Source organism: Talaromyces proteolyticus (genome assembly GCF_021365285.1).
Source record: "Talaromyces proteolyticus strain PMI_201 chromosome Unknown BGW36scaffold_7, whole genome shotgun sequence".
Taxonomy (NCBI): Eukaryota; Fungi; Ascomycota; class Eurotiomycetes; order Eurotiales; family Trichocomaceae; genus Talaromyces; species Talaromyces proteolyticus.
The window spans coordinates 2364169-2378091 of record NW_025764283.1 but is presented as its reverse complement, the minus strand read 5'-3'; the positions used below and the strand labels follow the sequence as shown (position 1 = coordinate 2378091).

The following is a 13923-nucleotide window of genomic DNA, read 5'->3' as shown; positions in this document are numbered from 1 at the left end:
CGCTTTCTTCAGCAAGTGCTCAGTCGCTGCTCAAATGCGGGCTTAATATTGTTCCATGAGAACAATAGGTTATTCCGGCGCAGTCATCAATCTATAAATAAATATTTGTCAATAGATACAGGGTCAACATTTAAAATTTATTAACCGAAGCACTGAATAAAGAAAAAACCAATGTACTTATGACGAGACATGGAGATCATAGAGAGACATCATCTCTATATTTACCATGTTACCTCCACGTCTATCTGAAAGTTTGCCATCAGCAAACGATCAGTAATTTCGATGCCTAGGAGAAGAGCTCCAGGTATAATACTAGTTTTTCACGGTTACAGACAATTTATCTGTCCACATAGTAAAAGGAGGAAGCATGCTATATCTCGCGTTTATTTACAGTATCACTACTCTTGCTTTGCTCCTCGCGATTTCACAAGCCAAGTACTGCACTAGCCAGGGGCCAGGCGTGTGTCAACTTAACTTTCAAGGCTCGCCTCTTTACACCGATGGCAACTACAAGTACTCAATCATATGGGAGTTTGCATACATCTTCGACAACTCATGCAAACAGCTCGGCTACGTGACTTATCCATTACAGGGACTCGCCATTGACTCACAACTTCCATTCACTGTCGATATCACATGGATGAGCACTGATACAGAATATTTTGAATTTTGCTATTCGGCTACATGCCATCAAGGGGGTTTTTGGTGCCAGCTTCAGGATGTAAATAGTACTTCTATTATCGAGTGTTTGCATGGCTTTGACTGTGCCAATATGGAAAGAATGGTTTCCCCGAAAGAATGAGAAGAACTACAACCTTCTTATAGAGCGCGACAGAAATTTTCATCGTTACTCGGTGAGTCCCATTGTTTTCCAGAGGTAAGAATCGGTAAGCTCACCAAAGGCAGCATGTTTTAACTAATTTATCCTACGCCGGTATGCACCTATTCCGAATCACGAACCGCGAGATAAACATATAAAGTATTTTTCGTTAAATAACTACCCGAGGTCTAGGAATACATTTCGCTTCCTACCACACCCATTATATCACTTACAGTCTTTAACATGAAAAATCCGAGTTTCTTTATCTGTATCAAAACTTTGGAGCTTTTAAACGGGCTTTCTGGGCACACACAGGCCGAATAGTATTATTCATGGACATGATATGAACACTCTCTGGGCAGAGGAAAACATATTTTAGTCGCTGGCTCATCTCTTCAAGTATTAACTCCTCTTTTGAGGCCCTTACCGCCGTCAAATAGCTTTGTTTACAACAACCTTTCGTAGATGTTGATTTTTGTTAGGGCCCATGTCTACCTTAGATCTCACAGTTTTAAATCCGTAAACATTTAATTATACTTATTTCAAACCCCGAGGAGCTCCTGCTTCCTCATTTGTAACGTTTAATAAGTTCCACTTAATTCAAAGAAAACGGTTTTTTACTGAGTTATAAACTTTCTCAAAAATCCCATTTCCGTTGAGAATTTTCTGTTTTTGACTTGCAATCAAACCTCAGCATCGAATATTTCCATGATTTTGAATGTATCTACTTTAATGTGTGAGGACCTTTGTATGTGTTATATGTCACCAAAATGGATTGCCTTGTTCATATAAACTGCCGTTTATTAACCTAGAAAGGGTTTGGATTCTTTGTACATACAACAATGCCATTACAACATGCCTGACATCTTTTGTCCAAGGAATGATTGAAGAAAAAAATTGCTTTCATTAAGCAGCAAATTAGCACAAGGGATAAACCAAGTACAAGATTTCCAGCTTAGTTTTCGCAAGATCGATGAATGTCTAGCAAAATCTGGCAATTCTGGGATTAAAGGACGGATATATAACAACACACTTTGTTCTCTCATTTTCTTGGTAGGATCAGCACTTAGAACAATGTTGTGACAACCAACATTTTTATGTATTAGCATGTGATCAGGATAACTCAACTCTCGATTCTGAAAACAGCACAATGAGATCACATTTTAATAGCCAATATTTCCTGCCAGCAGTAAGTGCGAATGCCAATGCCACTCGATTGATCGCTATTAATCCAACTCTAAAAGAAAAGGTCTCGCCAACTGCCCGTTAGCCTTTATTTGAGGAAATACGTTATCTACCTGCTCAAAGTGACAATGGTTATGCTAGAAAGCCGTCATCATTTATCTCTCCATGAAGACCCTGCCGGCAGATGTGACCGGTATTATTGAAGAAGTCATGAAATCGCTCTCAGGAAGAAATCATGTTGCCACTTCGTGCGAAGAAATATCAGAAGTAGATATGGTCGATGCACCACCGTGGTCTGATGAAGATGGGTATTTCCAGGTATTATAGCTCCAACCACAATAAACCCTTATAGGTAGAAACAAACTGTCTGTCTTCGATGAAAAATGTTAAGACCACTCTCAGTTACGCACCGTTTTTAACACAATCCTTACTTTTGTGTGGTTATTCCGCAGGAAACTTTCAGAAAACGGCGGCTCCATATGTTTAGGCTATATGCAGACTGACAGTTTTGGTTATCACCCTGGGGTTTGAATTATACTTTCATGTGGCTATTAATTCTAAATGTGGTATTTCCAGATGACACTAAACATTCCGAGCAACCTTCATTGCTTCGTATCCAAGAGTGGATTACAAAATCATCAATAGCCTTATTTTCAGTACACTACTAGTAAATGGCATAATAAGCTAGCTCTAGCTATCTATAAATATACGCACTACCCTGTCACGAAATAAAATTCCTACTACAGCGGTTTCTCATCCAGGCGAGACTAAAATCCGACTTACATATCATAAGATGCAAAGATACACCCCCTGATCATCAATGACATCCCACCGCGATTGATCAATTGATATGTAGACACTTACGTAATATAAAAAGAATTTTGAACAATCGGGGCAGCAGGACACAAATTGGACAAAGGAAAAAAAATAGTTGAATAATAAATCAAATAATAGCGCCACATTTCTAGAGTATGGAAGATCCTCTAGGATGCCTCTCTATGATAATCAAATGATTTATGCGCTATTATTGGGCCGGGCCTGTCCTGTCCTGTCCTGTCTATATTTCTCATATCTTCCTCATCCAAAATTCGGTCCGATGATATCAGAAGATGACTGGCCAATCGGTTCGTTTTCTTTGTTATCGTGACACAAAACATGGGAAACGCCTTGTGGTGTAGCGGGGGTGCTTATGCAAAGACAGTCTAATTTTTTCAAATAGCAAATAGTCTGGTACGTAAACCTTCCGGGGCGATTTCGATAAGCAAGATATGATGTATCAACTTTTGGGTAGGCAAAATAAGCAGCGGATTACACAAGACTCCTAGCTCCCGCTTTGACACTTCGTCTCCGCCGTAAATTTAATGCATGCTTTCGACTCGCAGGCCAACGTTATTTAGCGTCCGACCGAGCATTATCGTCGACATCACGCTCAAGCCTGTTGCACCAATATGCGTGCCCATAGCTATGTGGGGAGCAGGAACAGCTTCCCCAGTGGATCATGATGCCTTTCAATCCGGACTGATCCTGCAGAGTATCTCCTGCACCCCTCTTCCAACCTTCTCCTCTCTTGTCATGTATTACAAAGTTTCCGGGTTCGCAAATTAAGTTAGTTTCCAAGTAGTTGCGCCCCTGGTCCTGGGAAACAATGCACTATTCTCGTTATTAATGATAAATCAACAAGATCCCCGCCTCTTCGTGCCACTTAGATCAATCCCACGCCATTTCGTCTTCTTTTCACTTAAGGGCAACATAAGGATTGTTTCGATGGCTTGGATACCATTTATGTCGGTGTTGCTCGCAGTCACGGGGTTTTACCTTGTATACAAAATCATTTTCCACTTCAAATCTGCGAAACGACTGCCACTACCTCCAGGACCGAAGCCCAATCTGCTACTAGGCAACCTAAATGATCTTCCTAAGCCGGGTGAGCAAGAATGGTTGCATTGGCTAAAGCATAAAGATCTATACGGTGTGTAATACTTTTTTTTAAAACATCAAATGGTCTGCTAAATTATTCCAGGGGGCATCAGCTCTATCACCGTAATGGGCCAACCCTTAGTTATTCTTCATGATGTTCGCTTAGCCTTTGAGCTTTTGGAAAAACGCTCGGCAAAACATTCTTCGCGGCCAAAGCAGACGTTTGCGGGAGAAATGTACGTCAATGCTTCATTCAACATTTTCCAGAACCATTCAATGATCTGAATAACTCATAACAAATAATCTAACTAATGCTTTACAGGTGCGGCTGGGAAAACTCCCTTGGTCTTTCTCCATACAATAGCCGATTCAGAGCGCTTCGTAAAAACATGACGAAAGTGCTCGGCTCGCAAGTAGCATCAACCCGTTTCAATCCCCTGCAGGAAGTCGAGGCCGGGCATTTTTTACTGCGTGTGTTGAATGATCCCGAAAATTTCACAGAGCATATCCGAACGTATGTCGAGGCGACTTGAGATAATTATTTAGTTGCTAATGTATTCATCGAGAAACAGAGAGGCTGGCTCAGTCATTCTCAAGATTGCGTATGGATATAGCACTGAACCACACAAACCAGACCCTCTCGTGCAGTTAGCAGGTCGAGCTATGGATCAGTTTGGCAAAGCTGGAGTACCCGGTGCATGGTTGGTGGATGTTCTTCCATTCCGTATAATCTTATCCCCTGTGAAAGCTGCAATTTTTACCTTACGCTGACCTGTTTGAAGTGAAACACATCCCAGAGTGGCTGCCTGGTGCCGCATTCAAGAAAACTGCGCGAAACTGGGGTGACACTCTAACAGAGCTTACTGAAAGGCCGTATGCTTTTGTCAAGCACCAAATGGCTGCCGGCGTCCACGAACCATCATTTTTATCCCATCTTTTACAGCAACCGATAACAAATGCCGAGGAACTCTTCACCGTAAAATGCTCTGCCATGTCTCTCTTCGCGGCCGGTGCCGATACAGTTTGTTTTTTACAATGTTAAAATGTGAGCTACTCTTTGCTAATAGGTGCTTTAGACTGTCTCGTCTCTTGCTTGCTTCTTCTTAGCAATGACTAAGTTCCCTGAAGTTCAGCGAAAAGCACAGGAGGAGCTAGATCGGGTTGTGGGCACTACCCGACTACCTCTAATCGGTGACCGTGCAAACTTGCCATATATTGATGCAATAGTTAAGGAAATTCTTCGATGGCACCCTGTTGCGCCTATGGGCTTGCCACATATGACGACAGAAGACGATGTATGTGAAGGTTACTTTATTCCAAAGGGGTCATATATTATGCCAAACGTATGGTAAGTTCTCTTTTTCCCTTCCCGATATATGAAAGAGACTAATGAACAGGTTCTTTACCCATGACCCATCTGTATATAAAGAGCCCATGACATTTAAGCCAGAGAGGTTTCTAGCCACAGATGAACATCCTATTCCCGAACCAGACCCTCACGCAGTGGCTTTTGGTTTCGGCCGTCGCATCTGCCCTGGCCGACTACTAGCCGATACATCTCTTTACATCAATGTTGCCCAGTCTCTCGCTGTGTTCAGCATTAGTAAGCATGTGAACTCGAAAGGACTGGAGGTTGAGGACATTATGAATTTCCAGCCCGGCGTTGTCAGTCATCCATCTCCGTTCAAGGCTACGATCAAGCCACGGTCTGCAGACCACGAAGCTTTAATTAGGAATATTGAGAAGATTCACCCTTGGCCGCAAAGCGATGCTAAGGTTCTGGAGAATGTCAACTTTAGGTAGTATTCATATAATTACTACGTGTATATAGGTAATGAGGGAGTCTACAGGAAACAACAGCAATAATCCCCACCAGCGAATTTTTCTTTCTGAGTCAGAAACGGGTTCAAGAAAAGGAAATGATCCATAATACAAATAGGTAACTAAGAATACCTGGATGAGTTTACATGGTTCAGAAAAGCGAAACAACCTAAGTGTTGAGCGCTGTTTTTGATAGATGTGCTGCAGCTTAGAGGCAAGAACTCTGTGTCTTATCTTTGGCCATACGTGTATATTCGCACACAGACCACTCGGCACATCGCTGCTACATATAGAGTGTGTGGGTCCCGGGTACTTTAGGGAACTGTCATATGGTGTACACGGAGTGCTCTGTGTTACCAGTAACACAAAAAGGATGACTGATTTCTCGATCAAGCTACCAGACCCCGCTTCGGAGAGTTCTCTTTTATTATACATCAACTAGTGCTGAGTAGACTAAGCTGATCTATCTTCTCCCTTGCGCCGGGAGGCGCACATCCGCTACTAGTATATTCGTAGCAACTTTAAAAGATGCAGTCCGGGGTATTAGCCTTGCATTAAGCTACGAATCGTGTGAGTAGATATGTCGGATTACATCCAGGTTTGAAGAGGCCCCTAGAAGGCTTATACGTGGGTGATTGGCTAGCCTTAATTTTGAATGACGTCCCGTGTGTGCGATGGACTCTCGGATAAGTAAAGCAAACCAAGCCTCCTTGCAGCTAAGTTGACCTTTCTTTTTTCTTTGTTCTGACCTTATGGTTTACTTTGTTTTTATTTCTTTTTGTTCCATTTATCATCTAGTTAATAAACACAAGGAATTGAAAGATATAAGGTTGGAAGTCTTCCGTAGTAGACAATCTTCTTTCTCAAGCATTTGTTGCGAATTCTATTATTAGCACCGACTTGCAATTTTCACAAAATGAATACCAGTTTTGCTTTTCTAATCTGCTCCTTCTTTGCAGTCATTGGCCACGCTAGTCTATTGAGTGAACTGCCTGGTTGCGCAGTAGGTTATCAGTCCCAGATGAACGAAGAAAAAAAACTTGACTGATAAAGCTTAACTTTTTATAGGCCACATGCTTTGAGCAGTCACTTCCAATAACCCAATGTGCTTCGCAAGATATTGCATGTCTCTGTGCAGATACTAGGTTTCAGAGTGCAGTTCAGTTATGTCTAGGCAATGGAACTTGTACTCCAAAAGAAGCTCTAAGTAGGATTTCTTTCTATTATTTAGTTGCTTTTTGTCAAGCTGACTTGGTTAGCGACAACTAATGCCACATACTCAGCCTGCGGCATGCCAACCCACGATATCAGAGTGACAATGATAGGCGTTCCAGCCGCATTTGGTAGTCTAGCAATTATTTTTGTGATTACTCGTGTCTGTGCGCGTTTGTTTATTAATAAGTTCTTTGCGTGGGATGATCGCCTCATTGTTGCTGCTCTGGTAGGTGTGTTCAGTCTACGTGAAATTTGTTTCTGACGTTTTTAGGTGTTTGCTTGTCCATTGAACTTCTTATTATTTCCAAGTAAGATTATTCCTGCGTTTCCTTATAGGCTTGCTGACGAGTTATAGTGGCTAGATCTGGAATGGGTAGCGATATCTGGACGATTCCATTCGATGATCTTACTATGACCTTGAAGGCAAGTTCCCACTCTCCAATCCATCAATTGCTTCTCAAGTACTAACACCAGTGCTTAGCAACTTTATTTCGCCGAGGTATTTTACATGATCTCCGAAATGTTTACCCAACTTTCCATCGTGGCCTTCTATCTACGCGTCTTTGACTCTCAACTCTTCCGATATTTCGCGTTTGGTATTGGTGCATTTGCCATTTGCTTCGGTATATCAAATGCCTTTTCAATGATCTTCCAGTGCACTCCTATTTCCTTTTTCTGGGACGGCTGGACTGGCGAATACGCCGGCAAATGCATCAATATCAACACCTTCTCATGGATCCGTGCAGCTATCGAAATTATTATTGATGTAGCAATTATCTCGCTGCCGATTCCGTTATTGCTAGGGTTGAAATTAACCTGGAACAAGAAGCTCCAGATTTTATCTATGTTTTCTATTGGATTCTTGTATTTGCCCCTTTTTTTCCCGCTCATTATTCTGGCTATTTGACTCCTTTCACTAATTCGGTGAGATAGGATCACCCTTGTCAGTATATTACGTCTCGAATCTCTTGTCCGGTTCTCCAAATCTACCAACACAACATGTATGCTGCCTCTTTCTTCCTCTTCTGATACATGTTAATCTGAACAGATGACAACGCGCCGGCTGTGTACTGGTCTGTCCTCGAATGCGATATCGCTATTGTTTGTGCTTGCATGCCTTCACTCCGCATCATTCTCGGCGCCATTTTCCCCCAGTACTTTGGCAGCAGGTTTAACTCGGAAGCCTATAGCCGTTCACGGGGAAACAAAAATAACAACAATGACTCCCGGCGCAGCGGTGTCCCCGTGGGCACTTGTTCTCCCTCATTAGATCCAGAAGCAGACCCTATTAACAAGAATATTGCGTCGTGGGGTGTTTCTCAGACGGTTGGCGCTGAAGATCGGTCGCGTACCCCCAGTCCGGTTGAGATGAGTACCATTGAAGGGGGCAAGGCATGAGCGGGTGTTTTTTTTTTCGAATGACGATTTATTTTGAGCCCATTTTTCAGTCTCCGAATGGGGAAGGTGTGCCCATATGCTTCCAGATATTGGATGGTCAGGGAGTATGGGAGGGTAATATCTTATATTGGGTACTCGTACCTTGCAGCACCTATGGCTGTTGCCGCATCCTTTTCGTTCCTTTCTCTCCTATTGCTTTTCTTTTGGTCTTATTCTTTGTTTCCATGAATCAAGCTGAAAATAAACTGCATACGTACTATGCTTCGGTTTACCTCTTATACATTTTTTCTAATACGGGCCACTTGTGTCTCTTTTTGGAAAGTTGATAATGCACTATGTAGGCAATTTTGTGTTGCAAAATTTATTAGCTTTTCAATATATAATTCAACTCCAACGAGGAACTTCCGTGCATAATGATTCCACAAGTCGGATATCATATGTAGACAAGATGACCACAGTGCCTCAAGTGCTGTTTAATAGACTGATTACCAAGACTCTTCGAAGCCATCCTACAGCTAAGGTTCTGTGCAAGACGATAATCTCAGGAATGAATTTGTAGTGAAAAGCACAGAAACTTCTTAAATACAGCGCGCCTCCCCCTCCGCCGCGCAAAACCAGCTTATTTCCCCGCACGCCAGCCCTCTTCGAATAAAACCTACACCACGTCCGTATCAGGAAATAGGGTAGGCTCGGGGAGGTGACAAAACAACCAAAAAAACTTACAAAGAAATATTTCTAGGATTTTCTACATTTCTTCACATGCTTAAGTAAACAGTGTCTATGGCTGGGGTTATTCTATCAAGCTCAAGCCCATTAGGGCTTGCAACCCTGGCCTGCCGTGATATGCAGTATCCAATGATACTTAATCAACATTAAATCAGTATCAGTATATATTATGCATTAATTAGTGGATTGATCAGAAATAACATTTCCAGCTCTGACAGTTTGGCCCTAATTAATCCAGAGATGTTTTGGCTATATCAATTGGATCCCTGCAAAGTAGCCGCTCGTCAGTGTGTAGCATTGTATTTGACTCCTTGCTGATGACGTGCATGCATATGTACATTCCAATGTCAGGCATGCACCCAAATTTAACAAGGGGTTAAGCCACGCGAAATTGGGAGCCATGACCACAATTATTTTCTCATTTCATTCCCCCTTCTTCTCTGTAAATAAAATTTCAATCGGATTGTTCTCTGCGCTTGATCCACGGAGGTGGTCTATTCACTGATTTGGCCTAGCTCCGTGTATATCATTATTCTATCTCGCCTTCTGTAAGCGGTTGGAGAAAGATGGCAGAATAGAGGGGGGTGGGCCAGCTGTTTATAGTTGGCATACAACAGTGAAATACTTAGGGTTGTGGCGGCTGAGGCTACACTTGTTTCACTAACAACCATCAATTAGTATTGTAAAACCTAGTACTAAATACTAGAATGGACAAATCTCTCTATGTAGATGCGGGGGTGATGCGTACTGCACGCGTAATCCATACGTACTCCATACGTAGTGAACAGACAACTCAAGCAACAGCAAGTTTACTTTTGTACAGAACAGTCACAGTGTTCAAGTTGAAAAGATATAGATGTCGAAAGCAATGTGACGTGAGACGATATAGTCGTGGTAATCCATAGTTTTGTTGAATTGACTCGGGGCCCGTTTTTGACAGGATGCCAGACAAAGAAAAGGCACGGCAGTTGGTCTTAATATACTGGAAGGCTGAGGTATCATTTAAAAAAGGGGGTACGTACGTACGAGTTCCCCGGGCAGCTTTAACCTAATTAATATGATGGCGAAGTGAAGGACGCAGAACTGGGAGCCAGAGGCTATTTGCACCAGCAAATCCTTCGTCAAAGTTAATCCGCATTAAAGATCGGTTATGGTCTACTCCAACAATACTGAATCAGTTCTTACAACAGCCACAGTTAATCTGCTGACGGCTAAGCAGCAGCAAAATCAAGGTGGATGTATTGATACGACCACAGGGGAGGTGATTTTCGGAAAATGGTATTCTGGCTTGAAATATGCAAGCGGCAAGGGTTTGTTCACATTCCTTGATTCATAGGATCGCTCCTTTCTTTTCTATTTTTTTTAGGTTTTTTGTTGTTGTAACAGATCGAAGGTGACGGTAGATCCAATGGTTTAACGGGCTCGAATACCTCAAGAAAAGGCGATGGGAAGACCAGGTCATCGGCCAAAGAATCAACGGCGAATATATAGAAATACAATGCATAATTAGCCCATCCCATCCGTCCGACACCAAAAAAAAACATGGAAACAATGCAAAACCAAGAGCCAGCATGGTGCCGCATGTCCCGTCGACAACCCGGTAATTCAATAATCGATACACAACGGCAAGTTAGAAGGACCCGGGCATGCTATTGCGTCTCGGGTGAGTTTCCCTCTTGTTGAGACATCTCTGTCGGGGACCGTCCGTCTTCTCTGCGAGCCTGATGCATGCTGTGGTCATTGTCATCGTTGTGTTCGGTGTGTTCGGTATGTTCTGTGCGGTCGTTTTGTTGGCTGCGTCGTTCTCTTTCTACGAACGCTCGATTAGCTGTGTTGGGCAGGCCAAATAGAAGACGCATAAATTCATAACAGAACAAGTCCCAAGAGGCTCACCTATAATTCTCCTGACTTGCTCCATAGTCTCCTCGAGCTGCGCGTCCCATTGCTGGCGGTGTGCCACAAAATCCGTGGCCGATGGCGCCGTGTCTTGCGGCATAGCGACAGTCTTGAGGAATGTGTTGATGATTAATTTTGATGCGGGATCCGGAAAAAAAGAGTGCTGATGGCACAGTTAAGTAGAAGAGAGAATCGGCAGCAAGAATAGAGTCGGATGATGATAACAATAACAGCGATAATAATATAGACAATATACTACTATACTTTATCGCAATCGAAAAGGGCGGGCAGGACGGTTCGGCACGGCTCCCGGCGGAAGCTAGCCCGGTTGATACTAGTGTGACTGTCTGATCGCAGCGCTGACGCAGTAGTGCCAGTAGGGGTCATGCGTGGTGGTTATGACTTCAAGTTGTTGCTCCAGTCGGACAGGTCGAGTCGAGCTTGCCAGCCGGCGACAGGTAGTTATTTATAAACAATCGCTATTACTATTAATATTATGCTAGCAGCAGGCAAGGCCGCAAGCTGACAGCATCTGGCAGTGGGCACTGGGCGCTGGGGGGAGGGGGTGGGCTCTGCGGAGTGGGCTCAGCAGGGCCCTAGGGCCACTAGGGGCACCGGGGACGATGAGGGCGGCCCAATGGCGTGCTGTGCCGGCTCCACTTCCCGTGGCACCTTTAGGCTAGAGGCTACTTAGCGCCGCTCTGGCTGCGCTTTGGGCTCTACCGCCGCTCATTCATCCATTAATAATAATATTAATGCGTAATAGCCTTAAGGTAGCCTCTGCTTGCTTTTTCTCCAGCGGCTGCTGGGAAAGTTGACACGATCGGTCTGGCAAATCCGGTTAAGCGGGTCAGCGACTACAAGAGCTACTGCCAACTAGCCCGATGGACCCGGCTTGGTCGCACTGGAGAAGAATCGTATCTTCCGTTGCTGACGTGACACTGCCAGCAAACCGAGTCCACCCACTGCCGCAGTCACTGTCTCGGGATAGAGCTTGGAAAAGGGGGGAAAGATACGTAATAGTGGTAGTAGACGAAGTGACGACGACGATGATAAACGCAACGGTAAGAACATGGAGCAGTACCCGACGCAAAACAACCCAACGGTCAAAAATATCCCGGCCCGATGCCTTTCCAGTCATGGATCAGGATATAGACAGGACGCATGTCCTATTAGTCACAATCCACATGCAGACGGATGCAGCTGTCATAAGCGCCGCACAGCTAGGTCACTGCCTTATCCTGTCTATCACCCGCCTAACCCACGCATAGCCTTATACCCAAGGGAGGGTCGACAGGACCCTCTTATTTGTAGCCGAAGCTGTGCCGCAAACAATGCAACTCCCAATTGTGGATGAATCAGTCGGTCAGCCAGACCTGCTCCTGGCTCTCTCTTTTCCTCTTTTCTTTTATTTGATTTCCTCTAAGAAAATTAAAATCCCTTTGGAGACTCGAAATACATCGTTCTTTGTCAATCTCAACAACACGAAACTGAAAAAAAAGAAATCAATCCTACAGCTCAAACCTGAAGTTGTACTACGCCGCATGACATCATTCGATGTGGCTGTCTGATAAAAAGCTGTCACGATGATGGAAAGGGAGAAAAAGAAAAAAGTATACGTATAAGAATGTACCAAATCTCGCATGTCAAAAATGCCAGATCGGGCCCAGTAAGATCCAGCGATATTGTTGGTCCAGTATCCCCTCCTTTTTTGAGTAGCCGAAGACGAGAGTTCCACAGCATGGCCATCGCGATCCATGACGTATGGATGAATGGAGACCCTCCAACAGAAAGGCTGAATCTTTGTTGCACGAGAGGTAATTCTGCAAGCGAACAGTGGGGGGTGGGCAGGAAGCGAGTGGATACGAGGCCTGCCATATTGTGTCCTTTCCGTGGCACCTCTACTTTTTCGACACCGTTTTTTCTTTCTTTCAACAGAACCTTTCTTTTGCTAACATTCGCTAGCCGAGAAAGGAAAAAGCATGCAAGCTAGATCACATCAACTTAACCGACCAAGCTCCAAAGATAAACGTTGCACAACCCATTAGCATACATGTATTGCGCGTATTATTATTTCACCATTTTGATCTGAGCATGGCCAGGTGGCTTTGATAATAATAGCGCGAAATTGACTTATCTCCTAGTTGGAACATAAATAATTATTGAATTCACCTAGTAGGCTAGCACACAATATAAGAATCCACCACCATTTAACCTTTAGGCTTTAGGTCTTAAGAAACACGTGACGTGCTGCATGTGACTGTGTGATAGGATAGCGGTACACGGGCCCTCAACCGCTTGAACAAAAGTGTAATTACTATCCAATTTTTATGCGCCTTTTCTTTGCGGACGGATGGAGTACTTCCCATCTTTCACCCAATAATAGTCCCCGAATGCGAATAGCGTCGGTTGGACCTGGCTGAACCTTTCGGCTGTGAAGGCATATGCAGGCCATGCATGCTAACTATCCACTCACCATACGCTCAGAATAGATCATAAACACTAACCGAGGTCTTCTCAAACCTCTCTCTTTCTTCTGTCTTGCCCTCTCCCTCTATGTAGCCCTAGGGGTTACTCCATGTAATTGAGGCGAAGCTTCGGCGATAGCTACTCAATTAACTGATACTAGTTCGAAGAATATAGTTTGTCAGAATTACAACTCTCTCCGTGCTTACAACGTGGATGGTGACAGCCGTCTAATTCCTTCACCATAGGCCTTGCTCATGCACTGTTATATATCGCCGATTTGTGTTCTAAGATGATACGGCAGATAATCTATAATCGAGGCGGCTTTATCTATACCTGCTATCACGTGAAGCGGATGAGTAATCTATATTACATAATACCTCGTCGCCAATGGAGAGCCACACATCAGGAATCCAAATATGGTTAGTACCGGAATCTTGCATTTTTCCCTTTTCGCCCCTCGCAGCGCCACGCTTTTC

The 13923-nt window shown here is 43.8% G+C and overlaps 3 protein-coding genes across 3 annotated transcripts; all 3 read left to right on the top strand.

Moving 5' to 3' along the window:
* Positions 1–367: 367 nt before the first annotated feature.
* On the top strand, positions 368–802 carry BGW36DRAFT_360548 (uncharacterized protein; the record flags this gene model as incomplete). The annotated part of the gene is made up of 1 exon (XM_046214186.1): positions 368–802. The coding sequence occupies one exon, from the start codon at positions 368–370 to the stop codon at positions 800–802; it is 435 nt and encodes a 144-aa protein (XP_046071669.1).
* A 2967-nt stretch (positions 803–3769) lies between these two features.
* Positions 3770–5725, top strand: BGW36DRAFT_360547 (putative cytochrome P450 oxidoreductase OrdA-like protein; the record flags this gene model as incomplete). The annotated part of the gene is made up of 7 exons (XM_046214185.1): positions 3770–3974; positions 4026–4158; positions 4245–4436; positions 4495–4646; positions 4705–4943; positions 4999–5270; positions 5320–5725. 7 exons carry the CDS (start codon positions 3770–3772, stop codon positions 5723–5725), a joined length of 1599 nt encoding a protein of 532 aa, XP_046071668.1.
* Positions 5726–6455: 730 nt separating this feature from the next.
* On the top strand, positions 6456–8485 carry BGW36DRAFT_191682 (uncharacterized protein). Its single transcript, XM_046209798.1, has 8 exons — positions 6456–6746; positions 6812–6950; positions 7003–7184; positions 7230–7266; positions 7314–7381; positions 7440–7822; positions 7892–7959; positions 8007–8485. Exons 1-8 carry the CDS (start codon positions 6660–6662, stop codon positions 8354–8356), a joined length of 1314 nt encoding a protein of 437 aa, XP_046071667.1. The 5' UTR covers positions 6456–6659; the 3' UTR covers positions 8357–8485.
* Positions 8486–13923: the final 5438 nt, after the last annotated feature.